The sequence below is a fragment of the Octopus sinensis genome, linkage group LG2, assembly GCF_006345805.1.
Source record: "Octopus sinensis linkage group LG2, ASM634580v1, whole genome shotgun sequence".
NCBI lineage: Eukaryota > Metazoa > Mollusca > Cephalopoda > Octopoda > Octopodidae > Octopus > Octopus sinensis.
In genome coordinates, this window is record NC_042998.1 from 139,095,045 (window position 1) to 139,119,878 (window position 24,834).

Below are 24,834 nucleotides of genomic sequence, written 5' to 3' on the forward strand. Positions count from 1 at the left end.
TTTAAATCTTTTAAGTTGTTGTTGTTATTATATTATTATTATTATTATTATTATTTGTCCTTTATCCACCTCTTACTGATGCCAGGTTTCCTGATATTAGTTTACAAATGTTTCTCCAGTTCTGCTTTTTGTGTTATTCCAGACAACTCCTGTATCAGAACAAGCCCCAACCCTTAGCAGAAGTAGAGGAATGTCTACAGAAGCTGTAAGTCGGTTCCAAAGTTACTCTGAGCTTAATATATATATAAACCCTTGACACGCATGGGCTCCAGTTTTTAAAAAAGAAAAAAAAACGGATCCTAACAAATTGAAAGAAGCACTTAAATTTGTTTATTATCTGTAAATAAAGCAGGCTTGCATAACGTCCAACTGCATGGCTTTGGTTCGACTATATTGGCTTCATTAATTGCCTGACTGTGCTGTGAAAAACTCAAGGCGTTCTTCATATCAACTGTAACTCACTTCTGTGTTGCTTTCATCCATAGTTCCCACCAACCTATCAAAATGGATGGAGCTTAGATATTTATACATATATAAATATATATATACATGATATCTGTATATTTTCTAGTTATTTGTCTATATGGAAAAAGCTAAAGAAGAGAAATGTGACTGATTGTTGTCTAGCTCTAATTGTTGTCTAGCCAATCAGTATAATGCTAATATGTTCCTAACTATATTTACTTTTGCTTAAAGCTTTTTTTCAATGTTATTTTGTTTATTTGTTTCTCTCTCTCTTTTTTTTTTAATATTCAACCCTTTTATAGTTGGTCAAGCTAGAGGCTGATATAATCTCCCACACTTTTAATCAATGGTGAATGATATCAGTTTGAATGGTAGTGTCATTTTTTAGGTTAAGGAGTTTGCTTCCCAGCCATGTAGTTTCAGGTTCAGTTCTCCTGAGTGGCACTTTGAGCAAATGTCTTCTACTATAGCTATGGACCAATCATAGACTTGTGAGTGGATTTGATAGATGGAAACTGAGAGGAGCCTCTCATATTTCTAATGTGTGTGTGTGTGTGGGGGGGGGGGGTCTTTGTCTTGACATCATATAATGAGTGCCACCATCATACAAACAGTGTCCTTCGTTTGTAATCTTCCAGGAAAACATCTCTGGCAATGAGGAAATACTACCTTGCTTGGAAACACATAAGAGTTGGCAACAAGGAAGGCAGTCAGCCATTGAAAATCTGTCTCAATTTCTGTCAGACCTTCTGCAAGCATAGAAAATTGGACATTAAAGAAATGATGATTAAAGTCTCATTTTTAATATCAGTACAAAGAACTTTGGTATAGGGGTTGATTTTTTCTTTATTTCAACTGTTGCCTACCTTCCTCCATATACTTTATGGAGGAAACAGACATGACAGATAAGCATCTTACTAGCTGGGGGCTGCCCAACTTGAAACAGGTGATAGCTGATCAATGTAACCAAAAAGTCCACCCATGATGCCTTCTCTGTCAATTCAGGCAAGGATTTTAACTTGTGACTCCTACTCCTATATCAGTGCCATACTATTTATGTACAGATGGAGTGTTCATTCTATTAATTGGATGTTGTTGTAGCTATAATATTACTTTCATCTGGGTGGTGTAATATGAAATACATGGTTGTTTGTTGTGCAACCTCTCTTGATCATACTCCAACGGAATGAGAGAATCATCATCATCATCATCGTTTAGCATCTGCTTTCCATGCTAGCATGGGTTGGATGGTTCAACTGGGGTCTGGGAAGCCAGAAGGCTGCACCAGGCCCAGTCTGATCTGGCAATGTTTCTACGGCTGGATGCCCTTCCTAACGCCGCAAGACTGTATAGGGTTCTAGAGGATAGCTCAGAAAGAGCCTTTTCTACTCACATGGTGATCTGCAAAGGGTATCAGAGCTTAAGAGATTATTATTTGGTATCTCTGGTTCATCAGATGGACCCACCTAGGGAAATTTGAGCTATTTTATAATGATGGAGAGAAGTACCAATTCTCTTTATAGGCTTGCAGCCAATTCATACTTGCTTATTTGATATTTGCAAGTACCCCTAATATCTTGGGGCCATCCCATAGTTCATCACTTGTAGATGTGCTGAACCAGAGTTGGTTGCCCCTTCTTGAGATAACCAATTCTATTTTGTTTCTCTTGTAGGAAAAAGTATAAACTGGAAAAGATACCATACGGTGGTGATTTGTTAACAGACTGAATGTTTACTGCTTAGTGTCATCATTGTACATCTAGAGTTCAAAATTGATTTTACTTTTCATCGATCTGAAATCAATAAAATATATTACCAATAATATACTGCTATTCATAATATTCAGTTGATTCAATTCCATTACTTTCCTTTCAAAAATGATTTTGTGCTTGGTCCAGAGAACTTACTCATAATATGTATAAATTGCTAAGCTAAAATTATTTTCATTATCAAATAATTTCTGAAGCTGCAAAGTAAAATGTAAGCATAAGGACACCCGAATTGCTTTTTAAAGAAGATATTCATAAAGCTATTAATTTTTACCAAATATAAAAGGGTTGTTTTGTTGTTTTTGTTTTTTTTTAGCCTGAGCATATAAGCTGCACACTTTCTTTTACTGAGCACTAATGGCAAACTTTTTTTCCTTTATAGACAAGAAAACAACAACAAAATAGCAACTAATGTATTTTTTTTATTGATGGATGCACATATTGTTCTCCTAATATTTGAATGCATTGTTAACTTGACATACAGGCAAGAATTACTTAGGACTATCCTTTTAAAAGTTGTGTTGAAGAAATCATATTCTTAAAACACAAGTTAAATCATTTTAATACTCTTTTAACTATTTGGCCATAATTTTAGAAATGAAGGAGCTGTTGGTTGTATTCATCTCATCTCTAGTAGCCCACAGCAATAGTCAGCTCCCAACTTCAAGCTATGAATTTCATTCTCTTTTAGAAATTGAAACCTTGTGATGTAAGATCTAAATCTTACAACAATATGCCTTCAGACTGTGATTGAACAATGAAATAGTACTCATTGTATGGTAAAGTATACATTGTGGCCTCTCATCGAACTAATACATAACATATGTATGAGGATACAAAACCATTTGGGTATTTCCTACTACATTATAATGTCTGTTCAAGCAGAGCTGACTGTACACATTCAACAATAGCATTAAATCATAACCTGAATATTAAAAAATTTATTTCTTCACCTGCATTTTATTATTGTTACTGGTTATACACTTGTCAGTTTGACATATATTGTTTCATAAAGGTATGTAGTACTCACTTGTCTCTTTCTCACCTCTTAAAAATGCTTTTCTTTACTTTCTAACCTGACCACATTACAAACTGTACATGCAATCCTCATTTAAAACCCACTGTTCTGTTGATAGAATTTCCCTGCCACATCTTCCCCACACACAGTATCCATCAGTTTGTTCTTCAAGATTCACATTAATTGCACCAATATCACATGCTGTAGCACTTCATTTACAAGCAATATCTCACCTTATACAAGTCTGTGTTAATGTTCTAGATATTGTTATAAAATTTTAAAACTGATATTGTATAATACAGTCTTCTCAGTTACCATATATATGTTATGTTGCTCACCTTGGAGAATAAAACAAATGCTTTCTTTGCAGTTTTCATTAATATTTTATCAATAAAAAAAAGAAAATTATTCATTTTAGGTTTTTTATTCAGACAAGGCCAGCTGTGCAAACTCTATAGATAATGGATTTGTAATCCAAATTAGCACACATGCATCAGTACAAGTACATATATGTGTGTACACATACACACACATCCATATGTATGTATGTTCACACACACATATTCATACATGCTGCTATATGCACGAGGAAGCAAGGAGAACTGAAGAGAAAATTCTATCAGTCAAACTGACCTAACCTGCTGCAGGTCCCAAACTATGTTTGCTAATTTTTTCTTGTTCATTTATGTCTTCTAATAACCATTACTTCTTAATTCTGGATAATATGTAATTTCCAGGTAAAAACAAAAAAAAATTAAATATAACTTTCTAGTTTCAATATCAGTGACATAATCTTATTAAACAGACTGATGCGCTTTGTTTTTATATTTAGTTTTAACTCATCTGAATCAACTTTGAAGAAATCAATACCACTGTCTCTTCTCGGATTTATTTTAAATGACTGGTTTCTCTTCTCTTTGCTTGTGTTTCAATAACTCATGAGTTATGTAGAGCTTTATGCCCTAGTTACTTTAGAAAAGAGCAGATATAAACATGTATTTTATTATTTCCTTGTGTTTCTATATGTGTGTGTTGCATTTGCTGAAGTTGTTGTTATTTTCATTTTTATTTGCTGGTTATCAGGGAATTCATATAATTTAAATTCATATCTTTTAATTGAAATGCAAATGCATCTATTACTTTTTCTTATTATCGCTGTACTTGTTTGGAAAAGTTATTCAAACGCATATGGAAACCCCAAAGTGCTTGCAGATACATACAGAATATATAAACATTGGAAATTTCTTGTGCTTTCTCTCTCTCTCTCTCTCTCTCTCTCTCTTATATATATATATATATATATATTTATTTATTTATGTGTGTGTGTATATTTATATATATATATATCATCATCATCATTTAATGTTTGATGCTTTTAGTCAAGACATCTGGTGGCACTTTCTCGGCCTCCTATGGCAGGGCATGGTGACTGATGAGAAGCTGGAGATATGTGTTGGAGCTCACTGAACTTTTGCATCCAACATGGTATATGTGGGCAAAACCAAGTGATATGCCCATGCTGTGCAAATTGACAGTCTCTTTTTACTGCAGTGATTACTGCATTTCTTGTGCGAGCAGAGGTGTGAATGATCTAATGCTAGTTAGGTAAACAACTTGACAAAATGAAGCAGTCTTTCAGCTGACGCTTGATGCAAAAACCATCCATCAGCGAAAAGCAGATACCTAACAACCAAGTAATACATTTATATGACTTGAAGAACTTGAAGATCAAGTCTAGCGCTTAACTCCTTAGCATCCAGATTACTGTCAAATGTCTTGAATTAATCATGGCTTATTTCATAGCTTCAAGATGTTGATGGTGTGGTTGTTTATTTTTAGAATGACATTGTAGGGTAGGTGAGAGAGGTCTGGTCTGGCCACTTTGAACATAAAACAAGCAGAAGGTTTGGGCCTGATGTAGCCAGTTCATCACCTACATGGGAACCTGGTCCATTCTCAGGTCAGAAATATATTCTTAACTGTTAGGGGTGCTGAAATATTTAGCACTATGTACCTTATCCAAGGTCATTATGGAACATTCTAACATCATTACTGACTTCCCAAATCCTGCTGCATTTCACATGGAACATTTGGCCCTCGCAAATCGTCTTGGTGTATAAGTTAACTTACCTTTTTGAGATTTGATCTGGAAAATTTGACTTGTACACAAGAAAATGTGGTGTGTGTGTGTGTGTGTGCATGCATGCATTCTCACAATACACAGTCATATTCCTTGATTATATGTTATACTATGTGATTATATTGTTATACTATCAATTTTCTTTAATTACTATTTTATTATTTTTCCTTTTTTTTTTACTCAATTGTAAATCAAATGTAATGCATGTGTGGGTGTGCATATATTCTAGGGACAAGACAAATTTTACTCTACTCGGATTTCAGTGCAGAATGATATGGTACTGAGGTACCACTCTGGTTATCTTAATAAAGCCCAGCATTGTAATTTGCTGTTATATGCATAATACTGACTTCTGAAAACATTGTTTATTAGTTGACATTGTTTTGTTTTGTTTTGTTTTTTACCCCCAGGATAGAAAAATGTGTGTACAATAGCTGTTTTAAAAAGAGGAAGTAGATAATGAATACCTTTCACTAAAATGAACATGATTACAATGGGAGTTAGACAGATAGGAATAGTTAATAATAATAACAGTAGCATGTACTGCAAACTACACTAGCCAATGTATTCAGCTAAAATGAATGTGACAATTTATACAAAAGTGGAGACATTTTGATACTCATATAATGCATAGTTACTGTTATAAAACTAGTTTAACTATATAAGAACAATAATTTCATTATTTTGTGGACAATTTGAAATATTTGGTGTAGGTAATACCTACAGTTTTTTAAAATTATAAAGCCTCATTGTGCAGTGTATACAAACACATTTTAATATATTTCTCTCTCTATGGAAAGAAGAATACTGAGATGTTTTCACTAGTTTTCTAGCTACAAATCTTTCTGTTACAAGCTTGTCTCCTTCAACCAACTCACTCATAAAGTAGGCTTGTGTGAATAGAGGGTAACAGCTGATAGCACCATGCAGTGAGGATGAGCACTAAATTATGTAGTTCTTGACAATACAACCATACTTATGCTTTCATATATATACATATATATTGGATCATCCCATAAATAATGCATTTTTTTTATACTTCTTTTAATGTAAAATATATTTTCTTTAATTTCATTTTCTGCTACACTCTTCTATCTATCTGGTAGACTTTGCAAGGCCCCTCTTCCAAAATTCACTTGTCCATGACAAAAATACACCTCCAATACTGTTTTGACCTCGTCTACAGAATTCATATTTTTCCCATCCAAATGATTTTGAAGTCTGCAGAATAAATGATAATCAGATGGGGCAATGTCCAGTGAATATAGTGGGTGGGGCATTGTTTCCCCATTCAAACTGCTCTAGCCCTTGGAATGTCATCCCCGTATGTGGCCAAGCATTATCCTGATGGAAGAACACCTTTCGTTTTGTAACAAAAAATAGTCGTTTTTCTTCTAGCATTGACTTAAGCCGCTCAAACTGCTCACAGTAGATTTCCTTTGTTATCATTTGGTTTGAGTTTAGAAGTTCAAAGTGGACTCCCTTCAAACAGATAACAACACCTTATGTTGGTGAAGACCTTCTTTGTCCTGAGGTGCCAGTGTTTCTCCTTACCCTACCTACTCCCTTTGGCGCTTGACTTTTTTTATAGAGAACCCATTTCTTGTCACCAATCACTATTCGATCCAAAAAAAGTTCATTTGTGAGACATGACAGCAAAGAAAAGCACACATTCACTCTCTACGCACGGTTGGACTTGGAAAGTTTGTGAGGAATCCAGCGACCCAATTTGCTGACTGTTTCAATGGCACGCAGGTGTTGATAAATGGTTGAATGACCAAACCCAAGCTTCTCTGGTAGTTCCTCAACAATTACAAGTTTTGCAGGATGTCCTTGTTGAGCTCTACAGATCTTCTAGGATGAGGCTTGTTTTTTAGGTTGTAGTTTCTGGCTCGGAATTTCTGGAACCATCGTTGACACTGGCTTACACTTATTATCCAGTTCCCATACACTGCATTAATATTCCTTGCACTGTTGCCTTTATTGAACTCTTAAAGCAAAATATACCGAACATGTTTTTTTGTCACTTCCATTATAGCTTTGAAAAAATAACTGTTAAAATCAAATCCCACTCTTAAAGATTTGCACTAAGAATAAGTACAAAGTAAAATTACTACCTGCTTTTGTAGCAAGTTGATACAGGTTGTTTATCTCATCCCAATCTAACCTTTAGTTCATGCAATTAAAAAAAAAATTTTATTTATGGGATGACCCAATACACACATACACAAACACTCACACACACATACACACGTTGATGCATATGTGTGCAGGTACTGGTATGACTGTGGTGAAAAAGTTCATTTCTCAACCAAATGGTTTTGAATTCAGCCTCCTTACATTACATCTTGGTCAAGTGCCTTCTATGGCACCAAGCTGACCAAAACTCTGTGAGTGAATTTGACAGATGATATATATATATATATATATATATATATATATATCCTTTAAGTTCGTTTACAGGAAAGTTTTGAATATGTAATCATCCCAGGAATACAGACTATGATCTTGAGAAACTTGATTTGTGGAAATGCCATGCCTGTAGCAATGCATTGAAATATTTATAAATTCTATCCAAGGGTTATCATTAATCATCATATATATATATAAATTGAGGGAACGGAGTAGGTAAACTCTAGGCTACATTTTTTTCCTAGCTAGTAGTTCCTTGGAAACAATAATTACTCAACAAGGGGTACTCTGCTAGCTATTCATCAAGCCAAAGATGCATTGTCGTTAAAGGATCCTAAATATCTCCAGCAAGTTAACTGGGGATTCCTTAACGACAATGTAATCTTCATATAACTAAGGTATCTTCAGTCTGATGAGTAGCTAGCAGAGTGCCCCTTGTTGAATAATTATTACCTCCGAGGATCTGGTAGCTAGGAAACATGTTGCCTGGATTTTACCCGCTCCATTCCCTCAATTTGGATCTGTATTCACATTCATAGTAACTTTAGTTGCTTACCATGAAGTATAAAAACCTTTTTTTTAGCTTATCAAACTTCGATATGAGAAAATCCTACAACCTTCCATGTCAATAAACTATTATTGTTCCTGAAAGTTGTTTCTATCTACCATGGACTACTTGATTCTTTCATTGTATGCACTATGTTGTGGAGCAGACAGAATATTGACTTGAAATAGTCAGTGACATTTTAGTAATGGCAGTTGAATAGAGAAATTTGTATAGTTAAGAAATTCACTTTCCAATCACACAGCCTCTGGTTCAGCTCCACAATGCAGTACCTTGAGCAAGTGTCTTTAACTTTGACTTCAGGCCAACTATTGTCATGTGAAGGGAATTAGGAAGACAGAAAGTGGTAAAAACCCATCATTGTATCCATATGTAAATATTTAATCTCTGATGAGCTGTGACTAAAGATAGTGATGTTACCATTTTTGGATGGGCTGCAACCACTGATATTTGTTGACTTTCCTATCAATAAGTTGTTTGTTAGTTCTGCTGTTTTGAATTTCTCTGGAATAAAAAAAAATACACTTGAAAAACAGATAAGAGTTGGCAATAGGAAGTGCATCCTGCCATAAAAATTCTGCTTCAGAGTACATCTAAGTCATATTAGCATGGAAAAAAAGAAGTTGAACAAATGAAATATGTGTTTGTGTTTGTTTGAAATAAGACCAGGCACGCACTGCTGGAAGGATTCAGTGCTGTTGATAGAGTTAAATTATATATATTGGATTGACTTGGAACTTGGAATTCAAGTTGCATCTCTTGTGACTTGTTCAATCAGTCAAGTTGAATAAGATGTAAGAGGTGGAAACAGAAGACCCAGTTAATCCACTGTGTGTGTGTAATGATCTGAACTGTCACTATCTTCTTACACCAAACACAGATGACAATGTTTTTATTTTATTTATTCATTTATTTCTTGTGCAACTTCAATAATCTCAGTTTCTTTCTTTTAACTATGGTGTAGCTGAGATTGTAGTGTTGAATATTAACAATCCCTTTGAAGTTTCTTCAACGAGATGTCCTCTATCTGTCAGCACCATTGCCTTTTAAGGATCTTTCATCTTCCCTTTTAAATGTTGCTGATTCCTTTTTACCCCCATCTTTGACTTCTTCCGTCACCTGAGAGTATGGTAAATATTGAACGACACTAGAATTTTTTGCATAACAACTAATTTCCTGGATGAATATTTTCCATTCTGATGAAATAAATAATATTCCTTAATTACCACCTTCAGCAACCACACTTGGAAACCTTATTTTGTAACATTGCTAAAGTCATAAAGGGTTTACATTTTCATTTTTCAGGTTAAAAAGAGAAATTAAATATTCCAACCCTAATTTAGTTCTCATGTCAAAGTCTCTCTCTCTCTCTCTCTCTCTCTCCTCTCTCTCTCTCTCTCTCTCTCTCTCTCTCTCTCTCTCTCTCTCTCTCTCTCTCTCCAACACACACCAAATGTATGTAAGCTTTTGTTCTGATAACCACCGTGACCTCATTAAATTTTTTCTGATATGTTTTTGTATTGCATTAACTTAGAATTCTTCAAACTAAATTAACTGAACTCGATTCACATGCCTCCGTCCATTGATCCAGGATATCACATGAGCAGCTTCTCTTCCTCTTCCTCGTTTTTACATACTGCTTGAAAAAAAGAGACAGACAGGCAAACAGAGTTCATGTGTATACAAAGAATACAGGAGATATTACAGCCAGTGTATTTAGCATTTAATTGTCTGTTGCAGCCTACAAATACACCACCACAGCAGCAACAACAACAACAGCAACAACAGGTTCCTGTTACCATGTCTAGCGGGTCCATTATCCCAACAAATGAACAGTTGGACAAACTGAAGAGTGAACTTGATGTAGTCCAAGGAAATGTCCGTGTGATGGGGGAAATGTTGACAGAGCTCAGCCCTTACAATGTAGACTCCTCAGATCTTGAGCTTTTGCAAGTAAGTTAACATTACAAGATTCTTCTTTTTTTTTTTTTTTTAAGAAATTATAGCAGCATGAATTATATAACTAGCTCTGAAGTACTAAGGTTCAACTACTGATGTCTTCCAGGTATTTTTTCATCATCATCATCATCATCATCTGATGTCCGTTTTCCATGCTGGCATGAGTTGGACGGTTTGATTGAGGTCTGGAGAGCCAGCAGCTGCACCAGGCTCCAGTCTGATCTGGCAATGTTTCTACAGCTGGATGCCCTTCCTAATGCCAACCACTCCGTGCTTTTTACGTGCCACTGGCACAGGAGCCAGTCAGGCGGGCCTGGCATTGATCACATTCGGATAGTGCTTTTTACATGCCACCAGCACAGGAGCCAATTAAGGGGCACTGGCATCAGTCACATTTGGATGGTGCTTTTTTCATGCTGGTTGATAATGCTGTTTGTGCTTAGAAGGTTTTGAGGGTGATTGAGGTCTTGAATATTCTTGTGTAGGGCAGTAGTTTCAGGTATCAGGTACAATTAGCTTTGAAAGACATAATGAGGAAACAATGCCACACAAGTTCTAGGCCTTTGAAAGATGAAAAGTACAATGGCCAGGCACATTTTCTCCAAAGATTGCAAATAAGCAACATTGCTTGTATGATAGTGTCATCTGTTTACACAGTGTGCAATGTCAAGACAGAGACACACACAAATATATGGTTATCCTTTTACTTGTTTCAGTCATTTGACTACAGCCATGCTGGAGCACCACCTTGAAGGGTTTTTAGTCAAACAAATCGACCCCAGGACTTGTTTCTTAAACTTAGTACTTATTCTATCAGTCTATTTTGTCAAACCGCTAAGTTATGGGGACATAAACACACCAACATCAGTTGTCAAACAGTGGTGGGGGGGGGACAAGCACAGACACAAACACACACACACACACATATATATGATGGGCTTCTTTCACTTTCTATCTACCAAATCCACTCACAAGCCTTTGGTTAGCCTGAGGCTTATAGTAGAAGACACTTGCCCAAGGTGCCACACAGTGGGACTGAACCCAGGACCATGTGGTTGGGAAGCAAGCTTCTTACCACACAAAGGAAATTCTCAAATGCAGGAAGGTTGTGAAGACAACTTAGAAAGTTGAGGAAATACTTCTTTACAACACAGAAAAAAGTGGCCATCAAGCCTTTATAGGGAATTGAATTCTGCACGTCTCAAATTCTGGATGAGTGCTCTGTATTGTTAAGTAATAAGAGATCCCTGACCACAGGTACCACCTTTTTATAATGCTAAGTAATAGTTTTTTGAATGTGAGAACATTTTGTTAAACTTATGAACACTATGTTAGTATTCTACAGAAAATAAAAAAGAATTCTCAAATACAGGAAAGGTTGTGAAGCCAGCTTAGAAAATCAGATAAATTTGTTCAAGTTTATATATACACACACAGTATGTTGTGAATAAACTGTCATCTAAATTATGCAAAACTGAAAATAACACTGACATCTTATTTTAACATATATATTTACCAAAATTACATAAAAATATCTTGAAATACTAAAGAGTAAATTTATTCAATAAAATCACCATTGGCTTCAACCATGGCCTTCAGACGACTTTGGAATCTCCTGCAACTATTCTGGACGGTTTCCTTGTTTAAGTTGGTGAATGCTGACATAATCCTTGCCTTCAGTTCATCTTTGGTGTCACAAGGAGTTTTGTTGGTCTCTCACTCAACTGTGCCCCACACATAATAATCAAGGGAGTTGCAATCTGGGGAGTTAGGTGGCCAGATTTTAAGGGTGATGTGGTCTCAGAAATTGTCTGACAGCTATGACTGGATTCTCCTGCTTGTGTGGCATAGTGCAGAGTCCTGTTGTGAGACATAGGGTCTTCCAGCAGTCATCCTCTTGACCCAGGGCAGCACAGCCTCCTCCAGGCATTTGATGTAGGCCTCCGTGTTGAGTCTGAGGCCATGTGGGAAGATAAATGGAGGCATAATATCACCATTACTAGTGATTACTGCAAACACCATGATGTTGACTGGATGTTAAATTATTATCTCTCTCAGTACATGTCCTCAGATTGACACCCAAACACTCTGAAATGTTCATATTGGAGCTTCTGGCACAAATGCCAAGCAGTACAGTATGTTGTTTCCAAATTTCTGGCAGAGTGAATTGTATTGTGATGTTGTTTTTCTCACCAACAGTGCCCAACTAATCCTACTATAGCATGTAGGCAACAAAATCAAAAACAAACAATGCACATGCATGAAATTAAAAATATAAAATAGCGACAATTTACCCATCATAACCTGTATGTGTGTATATATATATATATATATATATATATATTTAAAATTTGTTTACAGGAAACATTTTGAATATGCAAATAAGCTCCTATTCTACTATGCCAGCTATAATCTAATGGTGCTGATTGGTAAGCAAATTTTTGGGGGTTGCACCGAGCTGTACCAATGTAATGTAAGATAAATATAGTAATAATAACAATAATCCTTGGGTAGAATTTATAAATATTTTAATTCATCGCTACATGCATTTCCACAAATCACGTCTAAACATTGTGGAAATGTGTGTAGCAATGAATTAAAATATTTATAAATTCTACCCAAGGATTATTGTTATTATTACTATACACACACGTACCAGAGAATGGGCTCCTTTTAGTTTCCATCTACCAAATCCAGTCATAAGGGCTATATTTGGAAAAAGTGAACTTGTTAACCACACACCTATTCCTTCACCTAATTGCTTGCAAATCTGTGAGTGGTTCGTTGCTTTCATTCTAGAATATATGTTTTGTGTTCAATGTCACCTAGATCTTTGTCATGACAGTTATGGATCCCTATAGCACCTCCATATTCTTCTCTGGTACTGATGCTGTCTTCCTTAATATAGAAACAGGGCTTGTACATGTACTTGTGTGCTTATGTCTGTAATGTTCAGTTTTAGTAATCCCACTCTTTTACACGGACTTTGTGTTTGTTATACTTGCTATTGTCTTCTAAGAGATATAGTTGACTGGTTTTTTTTTCCATCTCTAATTTGTCTTAGGAACTGAACCGAACTTGTCGTCAAATGCAGCAGCGACTTGTAGACTTACTTGACCAAGTTGCCAATGAGGAAGTCACAAGTAAGTTTATTTTATTTGTCACTAAATTGTTTATAATAAGCCAGTGCAAAGGGTTTTAAATGAACCAATTGACCCCACTATATATATTTTTTTCTTTGTCTTTTTAAGGCTGTAACTTAGCCTATTTTGCTGAACTGCTAAGTTATGGGGATGTTAACAAACCAACACCAGTTGTCAAGCAATGGGTTGCAAGTGACAAACACAATTACAAAGACACACACATCTATCTATCTATCTGTCTGTCTGTCTATCTTTCTAACTATCTATCTATCTCTCTCTCTCTCTCTCTCTCTCTATATATATATATATATATATATATATATATATATATGACAGGCTTCCACTCAGTTTCCATCTACAAAATTCACTAAGAAAATATTGGTTGTCCTGCTGCTATGGCAGAAGACACTTGCTCAAGGTGCCGCATAGACGGACTGAACCTGAAACTACATGGCTTCCAAGCAAGCTTCTTACCCACACAACTATGCCTGTGCAATGCCAGCAGTTATCAAGAAGTATGGTAGTTGTAGAGGTTGGCAGTTTCTTAGGCTGCTTATAAAAGAACTTTGCCAAAACAATATTGTCCTATAAAGTACAGCACATACTATATGTAGAATGTACAAGAAAGGGCTCTAAGACATGGATGGCAAACATTTATTTTCAGCTTTTGTTGTTTTCTTTTACTATTAACTAGTAAAACTAGAAAAGGCAACTCCATCATCATTTTAATGTTCACTTTCCCTTGCTTGCATGGTTCAGATGGAGTTTATTGAGGTAGATTTTCTATGGCCAGATACCGTTCCTGTTGCCAACCCTCATCTGTTTACAAACAAAGTAATATTCCCCTAGGGCCAGACATGTTTCCACAGAATATTGGAAATGAATGACACTGCTTATGTAACATTATGTGATGTCAAAACAAGGAGGCAAACATTCTCTGTCTCTCTCTTTCTTGCATGTGCATGCATAGACACACACAAACATGGCTTCTTTACTGTCTACCAAATCCACCTACAAGGCTTTGCCCAGCTGATGGCTATAGTAGACGACACTTGCCCCAAAGTGCTGTGCAAAACAAACTTGTTAGCTTCACAGCCATGCTTGATCTGTGACTTGTCTGTGCCTATTAAGTTTATAATACATGTTACCAAAATCATACTATGAAAATCATCATCATAGTCATTTGCAAAACACCTAGTATTTTCTACTATAATGTCCTCCCTCTTTCTTTGCATTGTTTTGTATGTGAAATTTAATATGCTAGTGTTTGATTTAAATTCTTTGAGACTGGCCTTCTTTACGCCCTCTTCCCAGTTCTCTTTACTATCAGTTTGCAATTGTCTGGTTTCTTTAATTACAGGTGAATTATTACGGGTGAATGATGACCTAAATAATGTATTTCTCCGTTATGAGAGATTTGAACGGTTTCGAGCTGGACAGACAGGTTCACAGACCACTGATGCAAGCAATACTCCACCTGTAACACAAGACTCCTATCTTCCACCATCATATGAACAGGTAAGCAAAACAAAACAGAGCAAAATGCAAAGTGATTTTTAATTTTCAGCAAATATTTCTTTCTACTATTGGTACCAGGCCTGAAATCTTGTGGGAAGGAGCTAAGTCAGTTACATTGACCCAAGTACTCAACCTCAAAAGTACAAAATGCAAAACCAGAAGAAATGCTGCTGAACATTTTGTCCCACAAACTAATGATTCTGCCAGCTCACCACTTTTGATAATAATAGTTCTAAATTTTAGTACAAGGCTTGCAATATTTGGTGGAAGAGGGATATAGTGAATCACATCAACCCTGTTGTTCAACTGGTACTCTTTTATTGACCACAAAAGATTGGATAACAAAATCAACCTTGGTAACATTTGAACTCAGATCATAAAGAGCTAGAAGAAATGTTACTAAGCATTCATTGTTATTTTCTCTTATTATAATAATAACACTCTCCTCATAAACCCACCAGTATGCAGAGACCCTACGTTTCAAATATATCAGTAAATTGTTTTTTGTTTTTTCTAGTCCACAGAATTAACTAATGAAGACATAAATTGAGTCTCAAAAACGTTAATTCCACTTTTTCTTAGAATTGATAAATCCTAATATCACTGAGCTGGTCCATACAGATGACACTGAAATATCATTTTAATTATTTTCTCATTGTTCAAACTCTTCTTTCTCTAATTAAAAGAATAAATAAATAAATTATGAAAGAATGACTGGATTTGCACATCATAACTGACCAGACTACTACTACGAAATCTTCATCCTTAGACGAATCCTCAAACACCGTTGGTGCTTTCAGCAAAAAACAGTCATCTGCTTTGTTGATTTTGCTGCTGCATTTGACTCCATCGATCGTGACACCCTCGTCATGCAAGCAGATGGTATCCCACCTAAACTTCTCAATCTTATCAATGCTTATTACCGCTCAACAAGATCCCACGTACACGTGTACGGTGAAGTGTCGGAACTCTTCGAAATACGGTCTGGCATTTGGCAAGGATGTGTTCTTTCGCCGGCTCTTTTCAATTACGCCATCGACTGGATCACCACAAATGCATTAAGGGTGTTCCCAGGTGTCACTGTTTGTCACAATGTTTCCGTCAAGGATCTAGACTACGCAGATTACATTGCGATACTTGGCAAAACATTTGCTGACGTCCAGTTTGTTATCAATGAGCTCCAGCGTGTTGCATCGCAGATTAGTATGAAAATCAATGCTTCGAAGACCAAAATCCTCACAACCGGCTTCGCCCCCACCAGACAATACACGTCCAGTGGCATCACTTTGTCTCCAACAATTTGGTGCGACACCAGTGCCAAATCACCTCCCTCCAACAAGTCATCCTAACAAGACATCTGCATTGGCTAGGTCATGCCCTCCATCGTCAACCAGGAGAATTCATCTACGAAACAATTGCCCCTGCTCCCCTTCAGGGTTGGCGAAAGCAATGTGGTGGACAACGAAAAACCTGGCTGATGACAGTCAAGGTTGATCTGGAACCCAACCTAGGCCCTCATGTCTACGGCGTTCACCGCTAGAATAAGGAGTGGTTAGAGATCACACGGTCGTTAGCCTCAAATTGCCAGGCCTGGTCGGCGTTTGTGAGAGATGCAGCATTGAGGATGAATGAAGCCAGCTCAACCCACCCCGGGTGAATGCTGTCTCAAGACAAGAAAGACTACTACTGCAACATGGAAGAGATTCTGTACATGTGATTCAGCACCTATGTATTTGCAGTCAGCCATTACTCTCTCTCTCTCTCTCCCCTCCCCTTGGGAAACTTTCATTGGACTATAGAATTTTTCTTCCACTTAGTGCCAAAATATATCTATGACCACAATGTTAGGATTAAAATGTTTGACATTGGTTACAAAGTCATTTGGTTAAAACTGTTTCCGTCTTTGTATTAAGACTATTAAAAATGTTACTTATTTAATCGAACTAATATATATCTTGCCGGAAACACATGCAGCTGTAAAAACTTGTGCTAAAATAATACAAATATTTGATTTGGGTGTGTGGGGTGGGGAATTGTATCTACATTAAATAAATAAATACTAGTGAAAATGTCTGAATCATCTTTTTGTCAAAACAAAATGCAATTAAGAAGTAGTTCAAATTAAATCATCTTCAACTGTTGTACAAGGCTGCAAGGTAACATCTGCATATGTCACCTTTTCCTTAACACAGGATGTTTTTCTTTTTTTTTTTTTCTTATTTAATGTCATATCAGCTGGTAAAACCTGTAAATGTTGTTGAAGAGAACCTACTTTGATCTTTGTAATACCAATCCATCTACAACCTATAATAATAATAATGAAATCCGTTTATAAGAAAATGACACTTGATAGCTACAAATTAATTCTAAGTGGAACAACACAACTGAATAGTTTATTTTGTAGTTTAGTGAATTCAAGTTGTTGAAACAATTGATAATTTCTGAATCATTTTCTCTTTTTTGTATACCAGGTTCAGGCATCCAGTCAGTCTTCAAATGTTGGCAACCTTATTGATTTAGGTGAAGATGGTGCCCAGCAGACAGGACAGTCAGATATTCACACCCAGCTAGCAGGCATGAGTTAGTAGATTTCTCTCTTTTTTTTTCTTTCTTTTTTCCTCTTTTTTTGTCTGCTATTTATAAATATTCTGTTCAATACTTTGCTGAAAACCTTCTTCTCTGTCTGGGGAAAGGAAAGAATTTTTTTTATTGCGTATTAGCAGTCATGAAGGAGAATAAAAATATATACATTTCTTTCTTTCTTTTACTGGTTTCAGTCATTTGACTGCCACCTTAATACATCTTCAAGAGCTATAAGTTGATTATATTAACCTGTTTTCAATCTCTGAGAAAGATGAACAGTAGAGTTGTTTTTTTGTAAAGGGAAATGACCAAGACAGATCAAGAATAAATACCATAGATTGAGGCACATCCCCCTCTTGATATATTTAGAAAATATTTTTAACTCCCCCACATACACACGTACATATCGGCACACACCACATATTTAATGATCTTCCACTTCATTTCCGTTTACCAACTCACAAACCTTTGCTTAACCAAAAGCATTTGCCCAGTTAATGTACTGCAGATTGGGATCCAGTTTTGCCTACATACTGTATTTGTATTACAACAATGATTTAGGTTCTTCTTATGTCTGTTGTAAAAACAGTGCCAAGTGTGGTTGATACCAGTACTGCCTGACTGGCCCTCGTGCCAGTGGCACGTAAAAAACACCCCTACACTCTCGGAGTGGTTGGCATTAGGAAGGGCACCCAGCTGTAGAAACTTTGCCAGATCGGATTGGAGCCTGGTGCAGCCTTCTGGCTTGCCAACCGTCCACCCCATGCCAGCATGGAAAATGGACATTAAATGATGACAATGACGATGATATATATATATTGTGATTATCACAACTGTCTGACTAACAGTTACATGAAACTCTGAATAACAGTTTGTGAAGATTTCTTTTCAGCTTTAATAAACTCAAAGCTATTGTTGGGGGAAAAAAAAAAACTGTGCAAAGTGCCATGCAGTACGATTGAACCCAAAGCCATATGGTTGCAAAGTGAGCTAGCCCCTGCACCATGCCTATTTGATAGATGCTCTGTTTTTACAACAGACATAAGAAGAACCATGCTTGAATGATGCATTTTACGTGCAACTAGTACAAGACCAATATATATATATATGTAATATTTTGGACTAATGAGTATACTTCAATTAGTGTGCTGATGTGTGGAGTAAAGCACTAGCACAGTTATGGCTACCTGGTGTCATCCACAGTTAAAGTATATATCCTTTGGGTCTACTTCAGGAATTCTGCAGTGTTTGTTGAGATAATAATCAATTAACAGAAAATGGAATTTGTATTGTGTACAACAGTCATTTCAACCCATCCTGCAACTGTCCTTTATGGGTGGGATGCTGTGCAAGATTGATGCAACATAGTATGATGCACAACATCCCTCCATAAAGGACAGTCACAAGATGTTTGTGTGTACATATGTGTATATCTTTTGCTGAAGGACATAAACATCAGTGTGATAACTGATCCTTTTTTTATGAGGTTCATTACAGTATTTGTTTTGCACTGAGCTAAAGGTACTCCCTTGTCACCATCAGAAATGCAATAAACCACTAGTTTGACCATTGGAAACTCTGTAACCAATGATTTGTTGCTTTAAAAGCACTAATGTTAACAAATACACAAACAGGCATACATGCATGCATATTCCCCCCTCCCCCCTCCCCCCACCCCCACACACACTGAGTCCAGGGTTAATGTTAGAACACGCTTGCCCAAGGTACTCTGCAGTAGAATTGAACTTGAAATCATGTGGTTGGGGGAAACAACCGTCTTAACTACTCAACCACACCTTGGCCTCCGTATTATATATACATCATCTTCTTTTAAGGTTTGTTTCATTATCGTCTGAATATTTACAGGTTTGAATTCTGGCAGCATAAGCAGCACACTTGGACAAATCAGCAGTACTACTGCAATGAATCGGTCTTCAACAGGCACACAGGATACAGAGTTTGATATGTTTGCCCAATCCAGACAATCGTTTGATCAGAGTAGAAAGAATATGGGGTAAGTAATATCCATAGTGATCAAACAAGTATCTATCTATCTGGTTACACACTGTGAAATGGTTGCTGTTAGGAAGGTCATCTCTAGACATGGAAACCAGAGCTGACATGGAGCACAATGCAGTTCTGTGGCTCATCAAACTGCCTAACACCCATATCAGCATGGAAAACAGACATTAAATGATGATGATAAATATATATATATATACTATACTAAAACTCAAAGTTTGTCTGTTTTCCTGCCCTCTAATTAAAATGATAAAGATTACAAATAAAATAGTTATTTCCCCCTTTAAGAAAAAAAAATCAAGTTGAAAATGTCAATTTGTGACTTTAAAGTCATCACAGCAACCCCATCCATCGTTTTTTCTTACTTACTTTTTACTTCATTTTTTTCTTTTTTCCTTCATTTATACAACTTTTCTTCAATTATACAACTTTCAGAGTGCCATGAGTTGAAAGATCCAAATTCTCCTTATATTCTTCTGAGATATTTTTTTGCATCATGAGTACTTTTTTTTTTTTTTCCTTAAAGGAAAAATTACTATTTTATTTAAAATAAAATATTAATCTTTATCATCTTAATCAAAAGACAGAAAGACTGAGACTGTCTCTTTGTAGATGAAGATCAGTTGCAATGGTAGGAGTTGAATCTCATAATGGAAAAACAAACAACAAATGGCTTGTACCTTATAATGAAACTCTTTTAAGAGCATTCAAATTCCACTGCAACCTGGAAATCGTTGCTTTGGTAAGGTCACCAAGTACATGCTGAAAGGAAATGACCAAGCTGCTGTTCAAATAAACAATGATAACGAAATTAGTCAATATTTAATGGGTATGTGTATTGGACCATCTGAAGCAGTTGCATACATTTTAGGATTTTCAATTCATGAAAGAGCACCTGCATTAGTGAGATTGTAAGTTCATCAACGAGTTGAACAAAGAATACTGCTTAGAAATAATGAGGATATACATGGCTGTCAATGAACGATATGGAACAACATTACTCTTTTACTTGTTTCAGTCATTTGACTGTGGCCGTGCTGGAGCACCGCCTTTAGTCGAGCAAATCAACCCCAGGACTTATTCTTTGTAAGCCTAGTACTTATTCTGTCGGTTTCTTTTGCCGAACTGCTAAGTTACATAAACATAAACACACCAACATTGGTTGTCAAGTGATGGTGGGGGGACAAACACAGACACACAAATACACACACACACACATATATATATATCTATATATATATATATATATATATATATATATATATATATATACACACACACACCCACATATACACACATACGAGTGGCTTCTTTTCAGTTTCTGTCTACCAAATCCACTCACAAGGCTATAGTAGGAGGCACTTGCCCAAGGTGCCACACAGTGGGATTGAACCTGAAACCATGTGGTTGGGAAGCAAGCTTCTTACCGCACAGCCACATGTTTGCTTTTCCCATGCTGGCATGAGTTTTCTTATCACAGCAAATGATCAAGGTAACATAGTGTGAGGTCTGTCTGGTTCGTGTTGTGTTAGGATTCTTACTAAAAGGAGTAAGAGATAAATTACGAACAATTGCAGTTCTATAGAACTCTTGGATAAAATCTTCATTATTGAGTATTGAAGGAGTGGAGTGATTGTGTAAAAGGAGGTGCAATAAGAAAAACATCTATTCTTATCCTTCTGTCATGCTTTAGTTTCTCAAGACTCAACATACCACCTACCCCTTTCAAATACTCTCCACATTTACTCAAGGGTTTTTTTCCCCTTTTCCCTATTCTTTCCTGTCTTACAAGTAACTTGGTGACCTCACTAGTGCTGGTAGCACAAAAAAAAAAACAGTACACACCATAGAATGTTTGATGTTGGAAAGGTGACATTTGGAGCTCAGTGCCACCCTGCAGTGTGCCAGATCCTGTAAAACCGTGCAAAACATAGAAAACAGATATTAAATGATAACAATAAACTGACTCTCACCTGTGCTGGTGCCATGTAAAAATCATTCAGTCCACTCTGCAGGGTTGTTGGTGTTAGGAAGGGCATCCAGCCATAAAAACCTTGCCAAAACAGACATAGTAGCCTGGTGTAGTCTTCTACCTGACTGGCTCCTGTCAAACCATCCAACCTATACCAGCATGGAAGACGAACGTTAAATGATGATGATAATGATGATTGTTGAAAGACATGAATAAGGTATTATAGTTCAGTTAAAATTCATAAATATTCTTTAGGGAGTTATAGTTTGCATATTTTACAAAACCTCTACTATTTATTTTCTTACTTTCTTACCCTAACACCAATTTTCGTTTCTGTTATTTCTAGAAATTCTGCTTACATCAATCAACAAGAGGACCAATTTCGGGGCAGTTTAGGACAAGCTGTATCCATGAAATCTCAAGTGAAAAATGGACAGGTCAGTTTGCTGCTTGCTAACCTTGCTATGTAGATTTGTAGATAGAAACATTTAGTGATATTGCTTAAAGCTTAACTTTGTATTCAGTCCATGTCTTGTTGAGATGGTTTTGTTTTTAGTCTCATTCCGTTATGTTTATCGCTCTCTTCTGAGCTTAAGCTTTCCATGTTTCTCATAGTTTAATTCGTTTGTTTGTTTTGTTCACTTATGTGTCCGTTTTCCCTTGCTAGCATCAGTTATATGAATATATTATTGAAGCATTGTCTTATGATGCCAAATACTTCACCTGTCGATAAAGGATATCTTATTCCAGATATCTTTGAAGGCATAAAACCAGCAGGCAGCCCATTGACAATGGAGATGACAGTATCGTCACTGCTCATAGATGAGTGAATATGACAGGGCTTCTTTCAGTTTCTGCCTACCAAATTATCTCACAAGGCTTTGGTTAGTCTAAGGCCATAGCAGAAGACATTGGCTCTAAGGCACTGTGCAGTGGAGTGAAACCCTAAGCCACATAGTTGGGAAGCAAACTTCTTAACTACACACTCCTGGATGCATCTATATTTGTGATTTTTCCTAAATTTATATTTTTTTAGCAGAGTCCTTTTTTTTGTTCTGTTATTTTAAATATGTCTATTCTTGTAGGTCTACATTAATTGTAATTTGAAACTTGTGTGATGAGGATGCGTTTTGATAGATAATTTGATTTATTCATTTCGTATATTATCACTGATTACCTTTAGATTTCTATCAGTATATATCCTGCCCTATTAACATTTTGGGGTTCCATCATAATTAACACCATGTGTCATTAACCCCTATTCTCTACGGCCCATCTAATATGCATCCTATATTTCACATTGTTTTTGGACACAATGCATCAAAAGTTAAGAAATTTTAATATAACATATTTTCGGATCTCAAAATCTCAGTGTTAAAATCTTTCTTAGCCATCACTCACAAACAGGTATAATCTGGTAGCATGTACCATGGTTTTGCTAATTTTTTTAGGTGCCTATCTAGTCACAAACAGGCAACGGTACTCTTTTGCAGTAGATCATCAAGGAGGTGACAGCTGGAAGGAGAAAGAACTGCATCAATAGTACTGATTTTCTGCAGAGTTGGTCAATGTGAAATGAAGTGCTCTTAAGCAAGACACTTTGTTTTATCACTGCCAGGTCCAGGAATTGAATCCACAGCCTTATGATCATGAGCTCAATATCCTAACCACTTGGCTATGTGCCTTCACAGAAAATTATATTATAATATACTAGTGGGTTAATAATTAGAGGTGTCGTTATACATGTAGAATATATATATATCATCATGATGATGATGATGATGATGATATATATATATTCTACATGTATAACGACATATATATATATATGGTAAAGACCCCCTTCAGTCATGAATGACTATGGGATTGCACCTAGAAGGTTACTCTCCAAGGCACAAGTCTGGGCAAGGTTGTTTATGAAAGACCAGTAGTTGCCTCTGCATGCTAACCTCCCCACCCCATGCCACCAATGTTATTGAAGCGAAAGGCAAGGCTGATACAGCTTGGCACCAGTGACATCACAATTCATTTTTACAGCTGAGTGAACTGGAGCAACATGAAATAAAGTGTCTTGCTTAAGAACACAATACACAGCTCAGTTCATGAATCAAACTCACTTGGCTATAGACACAAATATGCCAAAAAAAATAGACACTTTCCCAGGAAACTATATGTCTAGTGATGTATTGTTGGCTGTATGACACGCCAAGCATGAAACTAATAGCTTTGGAATAGCCAGTGTATGTTTCATACACATACACACACTTCCCTGTGTCTATGCCTTTTTGCTAATGAATTCAAGCTCTAAGTCTTAAAAATCCACACTTACAGTCTTATATTACATTATTGTCACTGAAATTAAGACTCTATTTAATCGTAAGTTGTTTCCATTCTACCATTAATAATAATGATATCAGGTTATCTTTTGAGTGATGCTGTTTTCTAAATAGAAAGAAATGACATGTGTGTCTTGTTGTTTAAGCTTAATTTTTCAGATGTTTATGTTACTGATATGGTCATATCTTGTCATGTACTTTGCCAACAGTCAGTAAACAGGACTGCCTGCATGCAAAATCTGCATTTACATAGTAAAAGCGAGGGAATGCCATACCTCTTGGAGCTACAGAAGATATACCAAGTGATTTATAACAATGAGGATTTCAAAAAGGTCAATGATTGTGACTAAAGTTTGACAGATTCAGCAGTCTAGATGATTGACTCTACATTTAAGTGTTCCATAGCTACCAAAGAACTGGGTTAGAAACTTTCAAAGAATTATTTTTAAAAATGACTATTTTCGATCATTCATTCATATATACAGAATAAAATTTTCACTTTGGAGAAAATTAGTACAACAGATTGATAATTGAGAGTATATTAACATTTGTTCTGCTCTTTGCTTTTACAACTTTATTTTGCATTCTGAAAAAATGCTCATAGGGCGCTATGCCATGTGAGGTATACTATCAACATTGAAGATAAAGTGGAAGCTTTCAGGAAAGGCAAAAGGTTATGAATTCATTGTTACCATAACAAGAGACACGTAATTAAACTGAAATAATGCCTTCTTGCAGAAATTCCTGAATGTTATCTTTCTTTATTCTCTTGTTTGAATTAGCAACCATTCATGAGATAATTATTAGAAGTATCTTAATAAAAAACTATTCGCTTCCTTAGGTAACCTAAAAACCAGTCTTTGTGTCTCTGTTATTTTAATATCTCTTACATTTTAAAATCATGGCATTCAAAAAGCTATTGACTGATTGAC

General features: G+C 36.1%; 1 protein-coding gene across 3 annotated transcripts in view; it reads left to right on the top strand.

The window, feature by feature from the left end:
• Positions 1-24,834, top strand: part of LOC115232333 (target of Myb protein 1) — a 139,477-nt gene that overhangs the window by 94,988 nt on the left and 19,655 nt on the right. For 2 of the 3 annotated variants that reach the window (XM_029802162.2, XM_029802163.2), the window contains exons 6-12: positions 143-205; positions 10,110-10,322; positions 13,393-13,471; positions 14,832-14,989; positions 17,461-17,569; positions 19,439-19,586; positions 21,913-22,003. In XM_029802162.2, the coding sequence (XP_029658022.1) occupies positions 143-205; positions 10,110-10,322; positions 13,393-13,471; positions 14,832-14,989; positions 17,461-17,569; positions 19,439-19,586; positions 21,913-22,003 (861 nt within the window). The remainder of the gene's footprint in view (positions 1-142; positions 206-10,109; positions 10,323-13,392; positions 13,472-14,831; positions 14,990-17,460; positions 17,570-19,438; positions 19,587-21,912; positions 22,004-24,834) is intronic. The other variant, XM_029802164.2, reaches the window with a different exon arrangement.